Below are 23298 nucleotides of genomic sequence, written 5' to 3'. Positions count from 1 at the left end.
ATCCTTGTTCCTTTATGGTTTATCATTATTTCTTTGGTGTTTTTCTATCTTATTAAACTGTTATTTTCAGGTTTCCTACCATTTAAAGGTAATTTTGAATGTGGCCAAAATAACTCAAAATCATGCCATGACTGAGCCCCTTCAAGCTTCAATTTCTTTAGTACTACTGTGCTTGTAAAGGACACTGTAAATAAAAAAAGTAAATAGGACTGAAATTTGTCAAGAAATTCAACTAGTTGGAAGCTGATCATTTGGCTGTTTACAAAGTTCGGCTGAAGAGTTGCAATAGGTACAGAACTGCGAACAACAATAGATAGTGGCAGGGTACGGAGAATCTTAATTTTAATCACAACCCGCGTGCCTGCAGTAGCTTCATTAACGATGAATGACCAGACAGGGGAAGAGTGGGGACTTAATGGTCAGAGCGCTGTTAAAGTTTCAATCCAGGACGAAGTAATCGTCTCGTGTTCAGTAAACAGTTGCATATTCTTACAGAGCCTTTCTTCATCCAGGTGTATAAATGGGTACCGGCGGGGGAGGAGGGGGGAGGGGTAACCCTGCGATGGACCAGCATCCCATCCCTGGGGAGTAGAGAACGTAAGTCGCTTCGATTCATGCTTGTGAAAGAGATAAGCGCCATCTTGATAGGCAAACAGGCTTGAGCGGAAACCTTTCAAAGACCTAACCATCTCAGGAATTAAAAAGTCTTGGTTTTAACCAAATCTCTCAGAGGTAGGCTAGAAAATCAGTAAGAGTAATTTTGATGCTTATTAAGCCTGTAATTCTCATCTCTGTTCCCTGTTTTTACACATTGTCGCGACCCCACAAGCCACGCACGTTGGCTTTATCATTCTACGAACTCTGTCCTTAAGAGTAGAAACTGTGACAACATTCATCGCAGAAAACAGGTTCGCATTAGGTATAAAAAAATGTGGGCAATGTTTGTTTTCCAAAAACTTTTCCAAGCAGCGCAGTATGTCCAGAAAGCGATCTCCCAGCTTTTCCGCGCACCATTTCATGGGATCATTGATTTGATCTCCTGTATGAAAAAGAACAGTTTGTAACTGACACAGTGACAGCTCACACAGCGTTTTGTCTCGCTCTCTTATCTCTGCCAGAGATAACAACAAGCGATATTTTGTGGTTCCAAGAGAGCGGAGCTTTCTGTTTCCAGCAGACAAAAATGACAGTTCCCAGAGGGTTTCGGGATCGCTGAGAGGAAATTGACACGCTTTACCGACTACATGAGAAGGAGGTTCAGATTTGGAAAATCTACGACACCACTCCAAATTTGACTTGGGTATAACAATTGTCGGTATCAACTCGACCACTAGAATACCACTGTTTATCTGCAGAACTATACTGGAACCTTCGCAAAATACATCCACTTTCTCTACATCGCTCGGAAACTCATCGATCCCTCGCTCTATGTTATTGTTAAGGGACTTGAGCGCGTTTTTCATTGTTAATTGAAGCTTGGAGCGAACAAGACTCGCTGAGAGAAATCCATCGGGATCTAAACAATCTTCCCAAGTTTTGCAGTCATCCAGTTGCAATCTGACAAAGCCATCTTCCTCGGCGCGATGGATAAAAAAGTTGGCACTATCATCGAGGTAAACAGGAACCCCAAATTCAAACCGATCGCTTTCTTTTTCCACCAAATCACCGTACCTAGCCCCACTGCGGAGAATTTCCCCAATTGTAAACCGGTCGCTTACAACCTGTGCATTAATTAAGACTTTAAACACGACAGAAAATGCCAGACGCTTGTTTCGCATTACCTGGACTCTCTTCTTTCTCACCTGTAGGGAGTAAAACTTGCTAAGCTCACTGGTTAGCTTCTCTTCGTATTTGAAAACCTTGCAGTTGTGATGTTGAGGCGAAGGAACTTTGTTTAACTGCGTGCACGATGCGAATTTTTTATGCAGATTTGTGTGCGACATGGCTTTTTTGTGCAAAACTTTCCGATAAAGGTCTGAATCTGAGGGAAAACGGCGGAGATAACCCCGTGGGTCTTTGTTTCCATCCATACTTCTTTTTCTTAGCGTCAAGGCGCTCATTTCTCTGCTGAAACTTGGAAAGGACATTTCAAATGAAAAGGTAGAACGTGATATTCTGTGCATATAAACAGCAACTGTACAAACAACCAACGCACCTGCCGAAAATTAATCACGTGACTTAACCAGCTTTCGATGCCGGTTTGTGGTGACATCATAAGCGGTTATCAAAGTAGATCTTCCCTTTTGACATGGTTGTTTTTAGTAGAAACCAATGTAGCAAATAAACAAATAAGCAAAGCGATTAGTTTTGTTAAGTAAAAACCAAGCTAATTATGAATTTGACGTTGAAAAAGGTATCGAAATTAGAAGAGTTCCTATTCCTCCAGCAAATGGTTACCATTCCCCGGAATTCCCCGTGATCGGGGATTTTTTGTTTTTTGGGGGAAAAGAGAAGAGGTTGGGGGAGGCTCCTCCAGTCCGGAATGGAATACTTTGGCTATGATAACCTTCGGGTGGTTATGGTTTCCGGTTCGTTTAGTTACTTTGAATTCCGGTCAGCGGACAGAATTGCATCATCTGACGATGACACCGCAAGTGGAGTGACGTCACACCTCGTTACTTCGATCGAAAACTTGCAGTGTTTGTCGGTGGATTTTGTGTTGTTACTCAACACGAAAATTCACCATGTCTACTCCGGCTAGAAGACGACTGATGAGGGATTTCAAAAGGTAAGACAATTGTCCTGACTAGTAAATGGGTCGTGGACGTTTTATGCTGGAAATTGTCGCAACGAAAGCGGTGAAAAGACACACACCGAGACGTCGTTTCGTTTTGATGTGTTCTTGCCTTCAATGTTTCGTTTCTTTTGGATATCTCTAGGCTTCAAGAAGATCCCCCAGCCGGGGTTAGCGGTGCTCCATCGGAAAATAATATTATGATATGGAATGCTGTTATATTTGGGTAAGTGAAGGCTGTGATGTTTTGGCGAGAAATTTGAAAGAGGCAGAGTTATGCATATCTAACACATTCCTTTTCTTTGCCCGGGTCTTTTGCACAGTCCTCAAGATACACCGTTTGAAGATGGTAAGTTTACACAACGTTGTTTCAATTCGTTATTATGCTCTGTGGTCCTAATATTTCGTTGCGTTGTTATCAACTAAGCAGTGTTTATTAGAGGTACGTATTTTGTGTTTGTCCCAACAGGAACGTTTAAATTACAGATGGAATTTACAGAAGAATACCCCAATAAACCGCCGACTGTTAGGTTCATATCAAAAATGTTTCACCCCAACGGTAAGTTAAGCCGTAGATTCTTACCACGGGTGGTTTGTTCTAGCTTTAGTCCTTTGTATTGCGCTTCCTGCTGGTCAATTTTTAGAACATCGCAATCTTGCAGGTCGAAGCGGTTGTGTGAACTTTAGGTACTACCAATTTGTAATCGGCAGGATGGATAATTTTGACTCGACAAGGAATCACTTTATTGGTAGACCGAGATTCTTCTTGTAATTTTGCCGAGATCCACATTTGTAAATGAACCGGTTTCGAGCCGTAATTAGTTTAACATTTTGTTGTGTGCAGTGGTAGAACTGAAAATTTTGTTTCTCACCGGAAGTTTATTCAGACTTTACATGAGTACTAGCTACGTTAACAAACGAACTCTATGTGATCTACGGTACCCAAGACAACCCTCCCCCCTGAGGCAACCTTATCAAGCATTTATGTGAGAAAATTTTGTCCTTGTGGGCCGGGTCAAGGTTGAACCTGTATGGTTATTTGCAACCCTGAATTGAACATTCAAATGTGCAGTTGTCCCTCTTTGTTTTGGTTCGATCACTGTTGGCTTTGCTGAGTTAATTTTTACTAGTTGATGTGAATTTCTGTTTTAAAACCTCAAATGTGGGCATTATGCAGCACCCAGCATGCCGTGAATTTCAAAAATGTTATCTTGTCTGACAGGGTACCCTACCTGCCGAGACAATGCAGGTCAACAGACCCCCTGAGACAACTTTGGTAAATTCATATAAGTGGTCGTAAGTTTTACAAGGAAATAGCGAAAATTTAACTCACCCAGTGTAACTCAGGTAGACGGTTGTCTTGGTACACAAACACATATAAATGGGACTTAGGACAAAGCCCACTGTTATCATGCCATTAAACACAATAGACCACTTTTGATATATTAAAATTCAGCTTGGCAGTGAGGCTTAGAGGATGCAAACAAAGGAAATTGAATGGCCATGTTTATTCATTTCTTTTGTTTATGTCCTCTAGGCCTCACTGTCAAGCTGAATTTTAATATATCGAAAGTAGCCCATTGGTATTTGAGAACACGAGAAATGTGGAAAGGAAAAAGCCATTTGTGAACTCCATAATGTTAGGTGCTCTCAGATGAATGGTGGCAAGTAGAGTGTTATCAAAGTGTTATAGATGGCTCTTGTCCCATCAGATCTTCGATGTAGATACTTTTGCTTGGGAAAATATGCAACATGATTTTGCCTGTTTTGAACTCCATATGACAAGGTTCCCTCATGACATCATTTGTAACTTTAGTTTCAAGTCAGAAGTCTAAAACTGTGTTGTTCCTTTGAACCTTCCAACTGACAGCTGTAGTTTTGAACCTATTTTACTTTCCGTCAGTTTTGTTTTTACTTTCACATTTATCATGTGTGAGTCATACTGCACAGTATCTATCAGGTGAATCATACTGCACATTAAAACCATGTGTATTCCTGTAAAGGCAGAGCTAAGTGAAACCATTTTCATGCAATATCTTGTTGGAAGAACTTGTTTCCTCATTGCTTTTGCTGCTACTAATACTCTCAACTTTGCATAATTTGAAACATCGGACATTTCTATCGAAGCTTTTTTTTATTTCAAACAATGATTGATCATTTATTCACCTCTGCCTGCTTGTGCATGTGCTAAAAGCAGCCAGTCACAAACAGAATGTGTGACCTACACTTTACTTTGTTTTTCTGTTGTATTAACATCATTATTGCAGTGGTAATATGCACAGAGCGTTACATGTATGTGGGTTCTCCATGTTCAGTGTTTTTTGATAAGATAAGCTTGGTCAATTTGTAAGGTGTAATTGTTATGTACTCTATATACTCCAAGGTGGATAAACACCTACAAGATTAACAACAATGGCCAGGTCCAAACCTGTGCTTCTCAATTTCCACATGCATTTCCTCTTAAGTAAACATACGTAAGAGGATTTATGCTTAATATTGAGATGATGCTTCTTTGCAGTTTACGCCGATGGAGGGATTTGCTTAGACATTCTCCAAAACAGATGGAGTCCTACCTATGATGTGTCAGCAATTCTTACCTCAATACAGGTTTGTTCCCTTACTCTTTAAGGTAACCAGACTTTAAGGTCATTCTGCTGAAATAGAACCTGCACTGAGATTTTCGTGAAACTTTGCCTATCAATTGTTTATATTATGGGAACTTAAATTCTGAAATAAAAATGAGGGGTCCCCATGTTCGTTTAGGAGCAAAAGCACCTTGTTTAAACCCATATAAATCCTCACAATAGCACCATGATTGTAGTTACGATTGCTTGCTAAATTCACGTTTCCGACAATTGCTTTTTGTTCTACACTGAGAATTGGTCCATATTTATTTTACACAGAGAAATTTATTACTCAATTCAAAACAACAGGAAAAAAAATGATACATCACCATACTCGTTTGTGAAAAAATGACGATTTACCTCTATGGTGAGGTCCAGCTGTAAAGAAAAAGCCGCCATTTTTTAATGCGTGCGTGCTAATCACGTGTAAAATTATGTGCAGTAGGGATGCGCAATGCAATACTGGGGAATGACCTTAAATACAGACTGTAAGTGTAGTCCAATAGGCCATTTTCATATTTCTGTTATTGGACTGGAACTAGCGTGCAATGGAGGCTCGTGGGGGATTATTACTAAGTAACGCTCCAGCTAAGAGTGATAGCACCCAACAGCAAAGGGATACGCAGAGTTTCCTTTTTAGCTACAGATAATTGGCTTTAGTCATTAAAATATGGAATTCTGCTATTTATAAAACAAAGATTGTAACACGTCAATCTTGTACATGTACGACACATTGTTGTAGCTATCTTGTGAACAGCAATTCTTTGCACTTTTTACGAATTTTTCACTAAAACGGTAGAACAAAAATGGCCTAGAACAAGTCACGACTTCAGAATAATTGTTAACATTGTAAATGATCAATAATAGGGTCAATAATAGTGATCTTGGTGGTTATTCTCTGGTGATCTCTCATTGTGTTGGTGGTGCCATCGGGTAAGCGTGTGGATTCATCTGTTTGATATCATGTGCCTTGTGGCTTGCAACTGAGGTGAAAGATTATCAAAATCCATGAATCCTGTACTACAAACAGTGCTGAAATTAAGCAGAGTAACAGAAGATTTATATCCGTTGCTGACTGAAACTGGAAGTGAGATTTCTCTCCTTTATTGACACATTCAGGTCACATTCCTGCAAAATAATTATTTTGTTTTTGCTGCCAGCATTTATTCCCTGGCTTCAACATGAGCGGATTTCTTGTTAGATTCTTTCCAAGAACTTCCCTAGTTGATAACTAGGTAATCTTTTTTGGACATTGAAGCAGATGACGATCTATTCTGAGATGTTTCTTGCCGTAAGCTTTCGTATACTGAACTAAATTGTGGTTACATTTCTGTGAATGTCTTGGTTTTTTACCCAAACACTTTTGGCCAAAAAGACAATGAAATTCTGTTGATTATTAATAAATATGTCACAATTATGACAAAAGGAAGACAGAATAGAGCGTTAAGTCTGGCGGTTCACAAAAAGATAACTAAAAGCTCCTCACATATGAATTTCTTCATACATCGCAGCCAAGTTATGTGAAAACAAAGATATCCTGTTAATTGTAGCCAGGCAATCGACCTCTACGTGCTCCAAATTTTTATAATACCATTTCAATTTAAGGCCAATAGTGATTTAGCTAATAAAGTAGCTCAGATTAATTTAATTACCGGTATCAAATTTCTGCCCATTGACTACTAACAGCTCCTGTTGCCGGGGCCCCATTGTTTTTGCTATCATTCTTAGCTGGATAATTTGTTACTCAAAAAGAGATTCATGTCATTGCTCTGGAAAAGACTCCTTACACTAGCTCCAGTTGTAAGCTAGGTCCAGGCCAACACTGAGACTACTTGTATGAAAATGGCCTTTTGTGGTATATTAAAATTCTCATCTGATGCTGAGCTTACAGGGCTAAAACAAGACTAGAAGTTCCCTGAATAATCCTGTCTCAATTTTAAAGTGATTTCTTTTGAGAGAAAAGAAGTTTTTTGACCATAACATGCTTCAAATTGCTTTAACCTTGCAGTCACTCTTAGACGAGCCAAACCCAAACAGTCCTGCAAACAGCTTAGCAGCTCAACTTTATCAAGAGAACAGACGAGAGTATGAGAAAAAAGTCATTGCAATTGTGGAGCAGAGTTGGTTGAACAGTTAATAATTACTTTCTATTAAGGCCTGCTAGCCATGTGAATTGCTTGCAGGTTCTTCTGATAATTTGATAGTTTTGTGTTTTTTCGACACTTGCATCTCATGTGGCAAACGTGACAGTGAATGTGTCAACCGTATTTGACCAGTTGCTATGGGCTATTGTATCTACAAATAGAGGCAATGTCGTATGGTGTGGGTAATCTAATATGTAAATTTTGCATTACATTAGGGTTATCGAGAGATTTTGTATAGTAGCTACATAATTATTATTTGAGTGTTTAGTGTTGTTTATGTAAAAAAGTAAAGTCAAAATGGTTTTATCAGTCATCCTTTTCTTTGGTTATAATGTTAGAGCTGGTTTTGTTTCAACAATGTCTTGATGTACATACACAGAAAATAAACTAAATGAAAGTTCTCTTTAGTCTTAATTGATTTGAACTGGTCCCATACATTCTTTAAAATAAACCCAAAGCCTTGTTTAGATGAGATAATATTATAGTATTCTTTTCAAATCTTTGGCACTGTAGCACTGGTTTTGTGTAGTGTTTTATTTTCACTTGTGAATTGTAAAGTCAAACCAAGTGAAGTGTATCCTGTAATATTACATTATGAAATTGATTTTTTGAATATTGAACCTGCTAGTTGTTTAGAGAATGTAATAATGAATTGATTATTTGAATATTGAACGGGCTAGTAGTTCCAAGAATACGGCTAAAGGGTTTATTATTCAAATAATCAATTCATTATTGCATTCTTGAAATGACTAGAGGGTTTAATATTCAAATAATCGATTTATTAATGTAATCTTGTGGGGTATGCTTCACTCAGTTTGATTCTAATCAAGAATTATGTGGGTAAACAGCAAACAATGAAAAAAATTGTACGAAATGAATCAATGGGAATGGGAAACTGTTAATGGCAATTTTTTTTGAGTTCTGTTACTTCTTTTATTATGGTATATGGCTGAGAAAATTACTTCATTGTGATTGGCTGAGAGCAGGCCAATTTATCATTAATTCCTAATTTCCACTGCGGTGCAAACTAACGTGTGTGCATTCACAAATTATTGTCTGCCATCATAATAAATAAGTAATATTGTATCAAAGCTCAAGCAATTAAGGATTTCCATGCATACTACTCGTGATATTTGAAAACCTTTCAAATTGCACTTGCCTTAAGGCTTCTGCAATTTGGAGAGAATTTTTAAATGTCACTTGCAGTGTAAATCCTTAACACACAGTATCAGAGGTGATCGTTACTGTGAAATCCTGGGGCTTGGGTAGAATGACAATGACTTCAGAAAAGAACTCTGGTATGAAAATTAATCCTACGCAGCCAACTGGAAGAGAGATTTCTCCTACCGGCCTTGAATTAAAATTTTGAATCTACTGTCCAACCTTCAAATGACAGTGTGATGATTTCTTTGTGCGTGAAACTTGTGGACAGTTGCTGTTATTCTATCTATAAACTTTACATTTTGGAAGCAGGGCTTGCAGTGCTTTCTGAGCTACTGTAACCTTCTGAAAGTAATGACCGTCAAACCTTTCAGAATTAGCAGCCTTCGGGGCTCATTACTTTTAAAGGGGTTGTTACTTTCAGGGGCTCATTACTTTTGGTGAACGAAAGAGTAGTTTGAAGAAAAGTTCCTGTTACTTGAAAATTCTACGGGCTTTGTTTTAACACAGTAGACCATGAAACAATTGCCGTTTTACAACGCTTCGTGGCATAAGTGATACCTTCCCTTGTTGTAGAGTACCTCAAATCAAGTTAACATATGGTGACTTTCACCTGATTATTGATTGAAAAATAGATATACACTGTACTACTGAACCTTGGTCTCACTGTTTTTGTAGGAGGAAGGGGGATTGGTGAATGGGGATGGTATTGCTACTTTTGGAGGGCTTGCAACTTTCAAGCGGCTGCTACTTTCAGGATTTATTAGCGACCACAATTATGTTATGTTACCTTTAGGGGCCTGCCACTTTCAGGAGGTTGTTTCTTTCGGGGGGTTGTTACTTTTGGAAGTTTGCGGTATCAAAAATTTTCACCTTGAAGATTCAGTCATGTTTATAATGCTACCCTGTGGCAGTTGGTTTCTCCCATGCGATCCTTTGCAGCGCAAGATTAGCTGTAGGAGAAACCATCTGCGTGTAGGATACGTTACTGCAGAAACATCTGCATTGTATCTGACAATACGGTGTCAAAAAAAATTTTACTTTGTACCTATAATTTGATTATTTTTGGTTATTAATTAATATGTCAAGGGCTGTAAAGGGAGATCAACATTATGATAATTTTTATTAGAAAATAGCCCAAAGAAGATAATGCACTGATTGGTTTAAAATTGTGTTTCTATAACTCGATGGAAACAGAGCTAGCACGAGCTGTTGAGTAATGGCATGACAATTTACATTTTGATGATCAAAGTAAACAAATTGTTTTCTTTTTTGATGCAGAATTTTCTAAAAGAAATATTAAACATGTTCTTTCTGGTTCTATTAAGTTTTAGTGTAAATCTACTTTAGTGTTCTATCCCAAATGCCGTTCTCTGATTGGCTACGCTACTCACTATCTATTCTGTGATAGATAGTGAGTGGAGTAGCAGTGTACCCTTGTTAACAAAATGATGGCTGCTTCTTGGTGTTTTAGATAAACTTTTGAACAACTAGTAGATTTATACTAAAACAATTAGATTATTTGCTCTTAATTTCTATGCGTGATAGGATCAACTATCACGCGATAGAAAACTCGAGCACATGATCTAATTGTTTAACAGAAACACTTGGGAAAGTTTGGGAGAACTCAAGAAAGGTGTGGAAACACTTGCCTATCAGCTTGTGTTCCTATAGCATTTGTCATTCTCCCAGACCTCCACTCACATAGAACCATGGTACATGTTTTCTATTTTTGGAGAAGAGTTTTCTCCAGTCTTCAAGACTGAATCAATACTTACAATGTGACAAATGGTTAATATTGTTTCTCTTCACTTTAATACATCTTTGTGGTAAAAGCTTTTTTAAACCTGAATTTACAGTAAGCCAGGTGTACTACAAAATAACTTGATGTGTGATATACTTTTAAAATTATTAATTAAAATGTACTGATAGACAAATTACTCAAAAAATGAAGGTCAGCAATGTTGAGAGAATCTTACTTTGTTTCCCAAAGTTGTGATTATGTGGTTAAGGAACATTCAAGGAAAAAATGAAGTTGAATGTTCATATGACTTTCTAAAGTTAATTGTTAATCGATTTTTTTAATTATTGACTTTGACTCCAACGGTAGATTGTGCAGTACACCCGCTGGTTTTTGCCTAGTTGCGCCAATGCATTTAAAAATGCATTAATGGTTATTTTTCTTAAGTAGTGACAATTCAGCTACTCTCGAAAACATCTGACAAGTGTCAGACAAAGAAATGCCACGTTGTCACCACAATCTTACCAACTATTCTTTTACCTCACTGAAGTCATAGCTTTATGACAAATGTCAAAATAGATGTGTGCCACAGGAAGCCTACTCTTATATGTGTTAGACTTTCTCATGAACATTAAGTCCATTTTCAACTATGTTCATTCACTCCAGGGAAGTGTGCTTCGTCTGGTCATCTGCTGTGTCCTTTCTTTTTGGAATAATGATGTCGTAATTCATTTGGTGACATGCTCTGGTCTACATTAGATTTTGGAACATGTGAAAATGGTGACTCAGTGTAACCATTGTAGAACAAGAAGACTCTCTTGCTGTACTCAAAAGACAGGAACATGATGCCAGCATTTGGAGCAATCTAGACGAAAGAAAGTTAGAGTTGGTTACAGTGAGACCCTGTCAATCCAGTCACCAACCCGCCACAAAAATCTGGCCATATCAACAGAGTGGCTGTATGAAAGGGGTTCTTTAAATAAGAAAATGACTGACTGAGCTTTTGTTTAGGCCAGAAAAAAGTGAAAAAAAAAAAAAAACCCAAAGTGGCTGTGATAATGAGGTGGTCATATTAACGGGGTGGCTGTAAGATGGGGTTCCTGGGTGCAACAAAACAACAGTAACTCTGACAAGCCATTATATTATCCCCCAGCTTCAAAGACAGTCCTACTCAACTTAGAAAATTCAATGCTAGTAAATGTATTACCACAATGTCTAAGATTAGTAATGACTGTTATTGCATGATTGTGAAATTTTGTTGTGTAAGTACTTCTTGCCAAACATCTCTGAAACTTGATATTCACTGAAAGGCTCATTGTTATGGTAGGTACACATAAGTACAGTTTTACAGGAGGGGGTTTGTCACAATGCAATGGAATTTGATTTTCTATGACAACTTGCAGGCAAAACCCCACAGTTGAATCGTCTATTTGAAAACCCCAAGTGTTCACTAGACTGCAAAACAGTTTGCAGTGTACAGCGAGCCCTTAATAAAAGGCCCCTGGGATAATGGCTATAATGAACTATGTTTTTTAGCGTGGACAAACTAAACAGAACAAAACCGTGTTCAAATGAATGATGTAAGGGCTTTGTATACTGAACCAAATTAGAAGTATTGCAAGCCTTTCTCTGAAAGCTTTGGGTAAGAGTCTTTAGGTACTCTGTTCTTTAAGCAAGCTAAGGAATCCCCTGGAAAATCCTGAAATCAGAAACTTTTTCACCTTTAAAAGATTAGCGGTAAGACCTCTCCACAAACCAGGGAGTCCATTGACCTTCACAGTCTGAACAAAAGCACTTGTCATTCCTTTGAACTGGATATCAACTCCACCCTGATTTGGAAGAGTTTTACTTTGTGCCTGTCAGAAATACAATACATTATCAATTGCATAATATTTTACATCTTGTAAAATAGGACAGGTTCTGCTTCCTTGAACCTTTGAAATGTATCAGACACTGAGGGGAAGGGGCTACTACTAAGTGTACATGTACTTGTGTAGCTCTTATTTGGTCATGAAATTTGCAATCTGAGGCCTTTGTTTGGTTAAAGGTTAAAGTTATTGTTGAAGAATGTTTTTTGGAAGTGCACAAAAAGCAGAGTCCAGGTTATATTTTAAAGGATGAGAACTTGGTTATCTTCAAGGCCATTGGACAATTTTTTAGTCTAAGACTCTTCTAAGGTCAAAGAATTTACCCTCTCTCGCCTCTCCCTGTCACAACTATACCTGGGAGAAGACATCTATAATCATCACACAAGTTTGTCTGTCTGAGTGAGATGTTCAAAGGTTAACAAGTTCCTGTGTACATGCAGCAAGTACTGCCAAGTAAACATTGTCCTGACCCTCAGGCTTGCCATAATCAGAATCTCTAAAGCCATTTAGGAGTGGACCAATTGACTTTTGAGGGGGCAGGGTGGTGGGTGATTTGGCACAGGCATGAAATTTGTTTACCCTTTCATGCACTAGGAATTACTTTTCTCGCTACATGTGTATGCACAATACATTTTTCTCCATGCAACATGCTTTTTTCGACTCACTGGATGTGCATGATGCTTTTTTTTTCGACGGTGGTCAATTTTATGCATGAATTTTTTTGGTACAAGTATACTTGCAGTATTTCTTTTTTCAAAATCATCCACCCACCCACTCCTCCCCCAACGTCAAATGGTCCACCCCTTAGAGTAAAATATATACCTGCATTTTCTTCCTGATTGTGTCAAAGGGAAACGACAATGTCTGAAAAAGGAAAAAAAATTTAGTCAAGTACTGCCAACTAAATATAGTTGAACCCAACTCAATCCTACCTCCCTTCAATTTGGCATTGTTTTTCAGTTATCGATTTCAGTCTCGGTTATGTTACTTCATATGGACCACTATCAATAAAATATATTATTTCCACATTTAATCATAGCCTGGTTGTTTGAAACCCATGCTAACCAACTGTTTTCTTTCACCTGAGAGTTTGAAATAGTGGAGTCCAACAGCTGCATATAGCCTGAATCCCAATAATTTTTATGTAAATTTTAGTTTGTGATGTCATCCACACTCCATTAAATGTAATACATGTATATACAAGCACTCTAAATGCCTGGTACCCTTCATCAGTCCTTGTCGTACCATGGGTTGCATAAGGTCTGGTATTCTTCATAGCACTAACAATAGCTTTATTTGCAAAGGGAATGCTCCCTGATTTCCAAAATGTACCAATTAACATAATATGTTTTGATCACTTCATACTTTTTTTACTATTTAACAAGAACACCATGTCAACAAAAAAAATCACCTTAGCAACAGCGGCAGCCAGACAGCCACTAATGAACATATATGTTGGGGTGAGATCACAGGGAGGTTTTGCAATTGAGCTGTCAAGAATTCCATATGCCAAATATGAACCTCCAGCAAATGGTATAACACCTAAAACAAACACATGACACAACAAAATACTCCACGACGAACACAATGGCATATTATTTAATAATTATTAGTTCATTTGCAATTTACAATGCAAAACCTAAATGCCTGATGACTAAGATTTGACTTTGATTTGCTCAGTTCAATGCATCATAAGACACCATCTACCTCTTTGTCACATAGCCAATCACTAGATCAAACCACAGTCAGAGATCATAACCTTTAAGGTTTACAGTTTATTCACCCTGTATCTGATGCCTGCTAGTTTCTCCTAGCAAACAAAATAACATTCCATGGATGATTACAGTTTCCAGTTCCACCATGCAAGGAGGATGCCTGAGACTAGTCTGGTTGAGACATCAAGACAAGAATACAGGCGGACATATCTTTTGAACCAAACAAATGTGAAAGTGAAATACAGTCAAACCCCTATTAAGTGGCCACCTATTAAATGGCCACCCCTATTAGGCAGCCAGTAATCAAAGTCCCAATGATGGCTTTTCTATTGTTTTTACCTCTATTAAGCAGCCAGCCCCTTTTAAGCGGCCACTATCCATTTCGCCAAGGGTGCCCGTTTAATAGGGGTTGAACTGTATACCATAAATTAGACACTGTTGTGGTGTACATAGATAAGTAGACCTACATTCTTGTTTTGACATCACGCCCTGACTAGTCACAGGTCCCTAAATTTGATGATAAATCTGACGTTTTTTTGTAGGCAAAATTGTGTATCATGATTGTAAAAAAAACCTACCAAGGAATGTTGGTAATAATCCTTTATATAATGCCAAAACTCCCTCTGCTTTCCAGACTTTCCTGAAACCATGCATTATTCCACGATAATGCAATAAGGAAGGCTTGACATTCTGGACAATAAGTCTTGTCTTCAGCATATCTGCTGGGTAGACTAAGAGTGCGGCAATAAGAGCACTTCCTGAACCAGCCACCATCCAACTTTTAGCATTCAAATTGCCTGGCATGTGTGCATCTTCTAATAGGGCCTGGAAAGAGGGATAATACTTCATTTAAATATACAAACCTCAATCTTTATTTGGTGTGAATGTATCCCTGAGGCAGATGTTTATATGTGGATATTCTGTTCTCATAGACAAACAGCTTTTTGAGAGTGAGCAATGTTCAGCCAAATGGCACTGTAAAATGTCACTTGAAGATAGAAACTAACTTTCACTTTCATTTTGATGCAAATGGCATGGCTTTCCACTTGAGCAAACATGCAAGGCCAACTTTTGTCAGAAAGAGTTATACCTCTTTGGGGTTCCTATCTCATTTTTTGGTTCACTTTGTATATTTTTTTTTGCCTTTTTTCATTTTATTTTCTCTTTCTTTCTGTCCTCTGTGATTCTGTTGGGTTTCTAGTCACCTTTTAGCTCTTGTGGGGGGGGGGGGGGGGGGGAGAGGGTGGTGGGAGGGTGGTGAGTATCCCAAATCCTGTTAAGTTTTGGCCTCAATATCCAGTATCCCGTTAATTCCAGTTGCCAAAATTAACGATTTTCCTACGCGATATTGCATATTTTTTTTATCTGATCTCAATATCCCATATTCCATTCTTTTACCCCCAAAATATCCTGTATCCCTTTAATTTTGTACCCAAATATCCGATATCCTGAAAACCCTACAGGTACTTTTCAAGTAAAGTGGCCAATAAATACAAAAGGCAAGGTAAGTCTTGAAAGTTCTCAATTTTTTGTAGATTTATTAAATATTATGAATCACTGGCACAATTCATTCTATTGCGCTTATTCAGTGCTGAAAGGCTGTGTCCCAGTTTATTTCCTGATGAAAACGACCTTCTTCACCAGACACGACCAGAGTGCACGTTCAGTTTGATATTTGTGGGTAGGGGAGGGGAGGGGAGGGAGAGTAAATGTTGTAGGGTAATTTGTTTACAAAATAATTCTGGCTAAACCTGAATGATATTAACCCTATAATAAAAACTACCTGAATGATTTCTAATGTAGAACGATAGGATTTAACAGTTTCCTTTTAATAAGCTGGATGCTATGCAGATAAGCCAAAGCAGAACACATTGACACTACATTACAAATACACTACAAATAAACCAAGTCAACTTCAAAGATTTTCTTTACTTTGACAACAACCCTGGGTAACACCCCATGGCTTACCAGCAAGTTGTGGAATGCAGCCAGCTGTATCGCACTGTAGGGAATTAGTCGCAGACAAGAGATTCCGTTACCTTTCCAGAAAGCCTTTAAACCCTCACTCCGATAAATCCTGTTAAAAGATCTGAAAAATCCAACGCGAGATTCGGGAGTTCCAACCTGCGCCAACACCTTCACAACTTCGAGTGGCGAGGTCAGAGTTCTAGAGAGAACACCAGCAATTCCCCCACAGATGATGCTTTGAAAAAACGTCAATCTTTCATCTTCTGCAGGTTTTGCCATTACCGAAAACTACACTCTCGAAAACGCATCATTATATTTGTTCTCATCGTTTGCCGCACTAATTGCCGCCATTTTGTTTGTTAGTGGCGTGGGACAATGGTAACTAGAGTTCAGTCTCCTTGGGGATATAATTTTCGCACAGGCCACAACACAGGCCACACGCAAACCAGCACCTAACTGACTGCACGTCCCTGGAAAATGATACGTGGTACAAGGCATTATTGACAGTTAAGCTCGGGGTTGGGAAGCTCTCATGCCTCTAGGCCATGCCTCTATATTTTTCAGTGCGGTTACTGTCGCCTTAAGTAAGGCTATTACAAGGGGCAAAATATATTCCTAGCATATGGTCACCTATCCTTCCTCAATTTTTCCCCGAAAAAGGACAGGAAAGTGGGTGGTACACAGCTTTGTACTGAACAGATGGTTGAGAACACGTGTAATTATGGAGGTGTTACAATACCACAAACATTACAAAAAGGAAATCAGATCAAGTGTTGGATTTTTCCTGTCTTTGTAGGATGATGTTAGCATTTTAGATAATCTTGATGGCAGACACCACATGTACTGCCATGTAAAGGCGTCGAAAATTACAGTTGTAAACCGATTAACTGTTTACAACAGATGGATGTGGGGGCCCAGAATTGTATACCTGGTAACTCTCGTGCCTTAATCATTTAAGTTTCACGCTGGTTGATTTCCTGCCAGTCATACTTATGGACAAATTTCTCGTGCCGAGCTGAGAATTTTGGGCTATGGCAGTCTTGACTGACACACTTTCAAGATATATGAGAAACTCAACCCAACACAAGAAGAGAAAAGTCCATGTAGATGATGATACATCTCCCCAAATTGTCCGATTTTCAAGGGAAAGCACTAGAGACGGCTTAATGTTTGGTGAAACACATCCTTAGACTGGTTGCGGGATATGCTCAAAACATCTTCCAAAATCTTTTGAGTGTCATCGGAAATCTTTCGATGTCCTCAGATCTGGTTGGTCTTCTTAAAAAATCCTGATACTTTCAGGATAAAAATCTCATGCCAGTAACTCACAAAGAAGTTGAAAGAAATAGGATTGTTTGGAAATAGACTGACAACCCATGACGGCTAATTATGAAAAAAAATCTGGAGATTCAACTCAGTTTTGAAGCTGAATTTTAATGAGAATATACATTTGCAAAAGAATGAGATTTCCTCCCATCTTCCAACATAGTCAGTCCAGTTATATTATTGCACCAATTTAGAATGGAACTCTTCCAGAGGGTGGTCAGATGTTATTTACAAAGGCTTCAGGATAACCTTAAAGACACCAATCCTTGATTTTAGATGTCTTAGTCATCAAAACGCCAGCCAACATACAGTTCTTTGAACTTGTCAAAACCAGCCAAGACACCAGCTCCAGCCATGCCACGGAGGATGTTAGCTCCAGCACCCTTCATCAAGGACATGAAGCCTTCATTCTTCAAAATCTGGACAGTGCAATCAATGGAGCCCTTGTACTTCACTGCCTGGCCAGATGTCATCATCATGCGTCGGCGGATGGTATCAATTGGGTAGGAAGCCAAACCAGAACTCACCGTCACTGCATAACCCAGAATGAAGGACAGAACCAAGGGGGCGTCATCACCTAACAGGATTGGCTTCAAGGTGTCATACAAGCCAAAGTAGAACCCACGGTATACAACAATTCCCACACACGAAATGACAAAGCCTCGGTAGAGTCCAACAATGCCATCACTTGCAAGGGTCTTGCGGTAAACATCAATGAGACCATTGAATTGACGCTCAGAACCTTTTCCAGCTGACTTAGCATCGTTTGCCAGGCGGGTTCGTGCATAGTCAAGGGAGTAAACAAAGAGCAACGACATGGCTCCTGCAGCTCCACCAGAGGCTATGTTCTTGGAGAACTTAGTGGCATAGCTGTCAGACTTCTTTGGCTTAAACAGGGCTTTGATTTGATCTTTAAAGGCAAAGTTCAGAGCTTGCGTCGGGAAATATCTGATGCAGTTGGCCAGATTGCCTGGAATGCAAGAAAACAGGTCACACATTACTAAAATCTCTACATCTGAAGTGTTCTTTGAAGAAAAAAACAAACTAAATGGATGTCATTGACCAATCACAGCCAACTGATATATGACCTTAAGAATCTGTTGTAGTGAGCTTCTGGGGGTGGAGTACTCTGTAAACCTTTGGGTAGGGGTGTACTGCTGGGACATACAGGTATACAGGTACTAGACCACGATCAGCTTGATTTTATAACCCTATCCTATACTAGGTATCAAAAAATCCCTACCCTTATTACCAGACTAGCTATTTTCAATGCAGCAACTTTATCACTATCATAGTCCAACATACGCTAATTAAACCAACATCTTACAAAGTCACTTCCGCGTTTTGTTTTCTATTATAGAACACCGGGTAAAGAGCCCCATTTTGAACTAATTTTTTTTACACACAGGCCACTTTTCCGTTAAATTATACCCTAGTCTAAACCAAAACTGTTCATTCTCCAGTATCCATGACTAAACTGCCTGAAAACCACACCCTCCACAATGGCACATACACATATACATATGTAACTTATATATGGGAGTACCCCCCCCCCCCCGAGTGAGCTGCAGTGTTTCTTGAAGCCAACAAAGATGACTGACAGCAGAAAAAAATGCAACCATTGTTTGAGCAGAGTTTACATGGTTTTGAAAGGCCTAGAAGATTCACACATTAAAGCAGGCATCGCAGTCATGATTTAAGTTTTAGTGAGTCTCTGGTTTGAACAGAAATCCCTGGTTTGTTTTAAGAAATATCAGATTTCCTGTTTTTATAAGCTGCATTAAATATGCATCTAAAAATGTGATTGTCTTACCCCTCCAAAAGGAAACAAGTCCTTCTGCCTTGTACGTCCTGGCTGTGCAATCGATGACACCTTTGTATGGAGTATCAAGTCTGCCAGCCTTGATCATTTCATCCTGGTTTTGAACAAGAAGCTTCACGCGTTCAATGGGGGCAGCCGCAGTCTTGGATATGATAGCTGCAGCTCCACTCAACCCAAAGTTTTCGACAAAGTGAAGATTTTTCTTTTGTGCAACAGCCATCTAGGGAGAAAAAGTAAAAGCAAAATGAAGCAATTTACATCTTCAGTTGAACTACCAATTGCAAAGGGACAATAAGCTCTGTGTTCATATTTAGGAGGTGGCTGTATCTCTGTTCACCCAGGTGTACAAATGAGTACCGGCATATTTAAAGCTGGTGGTAACTCTGCAATGGACTAGTATCCCATCCAGGGGGGAGTAAAATATTCCTAGTCACTTTATGGGTACAGAAACCGGGATAATCTCCCGCCTGATGGGCCACTTGGCTCGTATGCAGACCTTACCTTTATCATAAGGCTTAAGAATAAATTATATCACTTCTATGATCTGGTATCCCTGGGACTAAATGAACAAACCATTATATATATAGGTGTCTGTAAGGAGAGATGTGACTGAATTAGGAAATAACTGTACATGGAAAGCCCAATCATTCAAACCCTTGATGTTTCAAATGCCTGATTATTCAACACAATTTTTGACTACACTACCTTTGCAGGAAAATAATTTCTCTTAACCTGTATCATGTTATTTATCCTTGATTTCTAAATCTCTCGAAATTTTTAACCAATTTCCAACTCCCTTGGTGGTAAGAAAAGAAGGATTCCACCGCCTATCTCTCTAAAAACCTTAGTTTTGTCACATGATCAGAAAGACACTGCCATATGTTCCAGTTCAAAGACTCATTTTTTTTCACAAATGTGCAGTTCCAGAAAATATCCATGCTACCCCCACAGAAGGGGTGAGAATTTCCTGGAGGTAGGGGAATTCTGTTTGATCAAAAACAAATAAAGAAATGTATGAAGCTTAACTGGAATTTCCCAAGGGTTGGAAGGTCCTCTGTGGGGGAGATATACTGGTAGATATTTTCTGATACTACACAATATCCCCAGCTAGGTTGTGCCTTTAGCCAGACTATGGGATTTAAAAGAAATCCCTGGGTTGTCTTGTTCATTTTGAAAAAAAAAAAATTCCAGTTTTCCAGTTCTTACAAGTTGGCAGGTCTGTATAAACAACGTTTCAATCATTTCATGACAATAAGAGTACTCCTGAAAGACACATCCCCTTGCATGATCCTTTGCCTACAAATGGTTGGAAGAATTCATAAGTTTCAAAATGCCCTCTTTGCTGATATATTAAAGTATAATTCTGAGATAGGAGCTAATTTCAAGATTATTAAATTCTAACTTGCAAGGTAGATTTTACATTTCCCCTTGAAAATTAAAAAAGCAAATTACCGAAGCTTTGAATCTTTGAATTGATTGAAGAGGGTCTGGAAGGGTATTCGCGGGAGCTGGGATTTGATCAAAATACGGTGCGGGAATCGGGAAAACGATAAATATCTTGACAGGATCCGGGATTTGACTGCTCCCCGGGAAGTGGGACTCGCCAAAATTTGGGCACGGGATGCGGGATTTTTTTCTCCTGCCTGTCGGGAATTCGGGAAATCGTCACAACTCAAATAAACGTTCTAGCGGCCAAAGCGAATCAACAAGGAGAGTGCTAAGTGGTGTCTCCTTTCAAACCAAACTATAGAGTACGCCTGGTTAATAGTTATCTAATTGAAACTGTCAGAAAGTATTTTGTTTCACCCAGATGCCAGAAAAGTGCACGTGGTGTAATAGCATACCAGTTATTGACTCGATGCTCAATTGACTCAATTGCTCAAGCTCTTCAGTCTCTTCACAGGTTCACATTTACTGTAATCTTGAGGCAATTTTTTCAACAGCTGGCCTTAGATATAACAAATAGTGATGCCAGCTCTGCTGCAGTAAGAGTTTTGGTCTCGTTTTATCTTGCGGCCACCGACAATACTCCTCGTTCTAGCACCAGAACCTCAGCGATCCACAAAGAGAAATTCAATGTTCTGCTAAGTGACGACCAAAACAAAGACCTGTTCAACTTTGAGAAGCACTAAAAAACTTTCACTGGTTTAGCAGAAATCGCTAAGAGTAAATGCTTCAGGGAAAACCCGTGGTCACAATTGCCTTAAGGTACAAAAAGCTATTTCTTTTTTGCAGGAGCCTTTAAAAACACGTGTAAATTCAAAATATAAATCAAAAGGGCCAATCTACATCTTACATTTATTAACTTTTGGCAGAAATTAGACTTTTTCATGTATTTTTCTGGGAGGAAAGAAAAACGGAATTCGGGATAGTGATGAAAAAGTGCGGGATGCGGGATTCTCGTGAAAAAGTAGCGGGAATGCGGGATCAGGATCCCTCCCCCCACCTCGCCCCTCTTTCAGACCCTCCTCGAATCGTTTGGATAAATTGCAATTTTTAATACATGTATACTCGTCGTTTTCTCAGAATATTATTTCGCTCTTGAAAATTAGACATAAACAACATCATTCGCTTAGCTTCGAACACGTGTGAAAAAGTTCCTCTCCCTTTTGCCTCGCGAAGCCCGATGCTACCGATTTTACTGTACTCACGTGTTGCAGTTTTGAGACAGCACATCCAAAGTATGTTTTTAACGGGAGATATGACTGAACTGCCAAACTGCTTTGCCCTTAAGTGAAATAAGCAGCCTTTGAAACAATCTTACACTGTTTATACTTACATTTTCGTCAGATCCGGTAAATTTATCGAGACAAAACACTGTCCTCGAAACGACTCTCGACAATTCCGTGAGAGAACGAAAGAACGTGTAGCGCGCGATCAAATACGTTAAAATTATGCAATTTCTGACGTCATGGAGGTTATTGGCCAATCAGCGCGAAAATTACCCTAATATGGGAATCCCCCGCTAAAAACAAATTAAGACATCGCAGTGGTCATGCAACGCTGCTTGCTCTGCGTGACGCCCGCCCTCTCTACGCAAAAATGTCTCCTCACCTTTTAGCTCCAGTAGCTTCGTGTTTGCTGCCCTTTACAACTGGCAAAAGAATCCGTTTCTGCGAAGTACTTCCACAGACCCATACTATTTTTTGGGACCCAATCACGAATTTGTCTTGTACATGGTACATTTGGCTTCAAGCGCGCCACGTTTTGTCGGGCAATAATACGAAACTCGAACTCTAAGCCAGAGAAAACGACCTCTGCTGAAGAGCTCTTATGCCAAGGGTTGGTGCATTAGTCGTTGTCTCCCCCACCTCCTTCCATTTGTCCTGTTATTTTGTTCTTCCCTCATCTTCATCCAGTTTTGCAAAAATTCAAGTATTGTAACACGGGCGACTTGTTATTATAGCCCCCATTACAACCCCCGCCCCCCCCCCCCCCCATCCCTCCACGAGGCTATTTGGAGTCCCCAGTATGTTTCCTTTCAATATTTACCCGTGAAAACAACTACTTGAAATGCGACCAGAAGCATATCACCTAGCTTACAACCGTCTTGATGGATTATAACAGCCCAACTTCTAACTCTTTTGAAAAATGTTCCAAGATGTTTTTCCTTTCTCTAGTCACTGTTTGCTAAAGTCTTTGTCATTCTAGGTGAAACTTGAACAATTTAAACGTCAACAAATGGCCAAAATGAATGACTAAGTACCTAAGGAGAGACTGTGCACGTCTTTCTCAAAATCCAGCCGTATGACCCCGCCTCAAAATTTCAGGAATAAGAAGTTTGCTCTGATTTAACATTCATGCAAAGTAAAATAAAAATCTGTAAGACCAATTTTTCGCAAGTTAAGAAAATGTGAAATCAAAAATAGCTAAAAATCTGTCTTACAGAATCTTTTTTTAAATTTTGGCTCTAAACGCGATTCACCCCTAAAAATCAACTGTGAAAATTTCAATATGGGTTGTACGGTAGGTTTTCGAGCAATCCTCGATCAAAGACTGGCTTTTACAACCTTGGACGAGAATTGAACTGCGCATGCCCTTTATTTACGCGCGCGCTCATGTGACGCCATGTATCGCGTGCGAGAAAGCAAGAGTAAATTAAAGCTCTTTTACTGGTTGTTTATGGACCTTTTCTGTCATATTTCGTTGGCCTTAGGCTTTAACACGTTTGAAAGCAGTTTGAAACTATTGCTAC

General features: G+C 39.1%; 4 protein-coding genes across 5 annotated transcripts; 1 reads left to right on the top strand and 3 right to left on the bottom strand.

Annotated features, from left to right (window-relative positions):
- Nucleotides 1-785: 785 nt before the first annotated feature.
- Nucleotides 786-2030, bottom strand: LOC110048695 (protein mab-21-like 2). Its single transcript, XM_020754471.2, has one exon. It carries the CDS (start codon nt 2028-2030, stop codon nt 786-788), a length of 1245 nt encoding a protein of 414 aa, XP_020610130.2.
- Nucleotides 2031-2588: 558 nt separating this feature from the next.
- On the top strand, nt 2589-7905 carry LOC149102670 (ubiquitin-conjugating enzyme E2 A). Its single transcript, XM_089273175.1, has 6 exons — nt 2589-2728; nt 2880-2960; nt 3058-3083; nt 3204-3293; nt 5253-5341; nt 7367-7905. Exons 1-6 carry the CDS (start codon nt 2685-2687, stop codon nt 7493-7495), a joined length of 459 nt encoding a protein of 152 aa, XP_089129301.1. The 5' UTR covers nt 2589-2684; the 3' UTR covers nt 7496-7905.
- Nucleotides 7906-10459: 2554 nt separating this feature from the next.
- Nucleotides 10460-16334, bottom strand: LOC110048713 (solute carrier family 25 member 43-like). Of its 2 annotated transcripts, none has more exons than XM_089273174.1 (6): nt 15956-16334; nt 14566-14812; nt 13684-13793; nt 13095-13136; nt 12126-12260; nt 10460-11269 (listed from the first exon to the last, which is right to left on the bottom strand). In XM_089273174.1, exons 1-6 carry the CDS (start codon nt 16232-16234, stop codon nt 11090-11092), a joined length of 993 nt encoding a protein of 330 aa, XP_089129300.1. In that variant the 5' UTR covers nt 16235-16334; the 3' UTR covers nt 10460-11089. The 2 variants fall into 2 exon arrangements, with proteins under 2 accessions (XP_089129300.1, XP_020610151.2); XM_020754492.2 differs by having other exon boundaries at nt 13684-13814; nt 15956-16333.
- Nucleotides 16335-17369: 1035 nt separating this feature from the next.
- Nucleotides 17370-21961, bottom strand: LOC110048715 (uncharacterized). The gene is made up of 3 exons (XM_020754493.2): nt 21883-21961; nt 19095-19323; nt 17370-18251 (listed from the first exon to the last, which is right to left on the bottom strand). Exons 2-3 carry the CDS (start codon nt 19321-19323, stop codon nt 17563-17565), a joined length of 918 nt encoding a protein of 305 aa, XP_020610152.1. The 5' UTR covers nt 21883-21961; the 3' UTR covers nt 17370-17562.
- Between the last annotated feature and the right edge of the window lie 1337 nt (nt 21962-23298).

The sequence above is a fragment of the Orbicella faveolata genome, unplaced genomic scaffold (genome assembly GCF_042242905.1).
Source record: "Orbicella faveolata isolate gen_17 unplaced genomic scaffold, um_ofav_v1 contig_35, whole genome shotgun sequence".
NCBI lineage: Eukaryota > Metazoa > Cnidaria > Anthozoa > Scleractinia > Merulinidae > Orbicella > Orbicella faveolata.
This window is presented reverse-complemented; position numbering and strand designations above follow the sequence as displayed.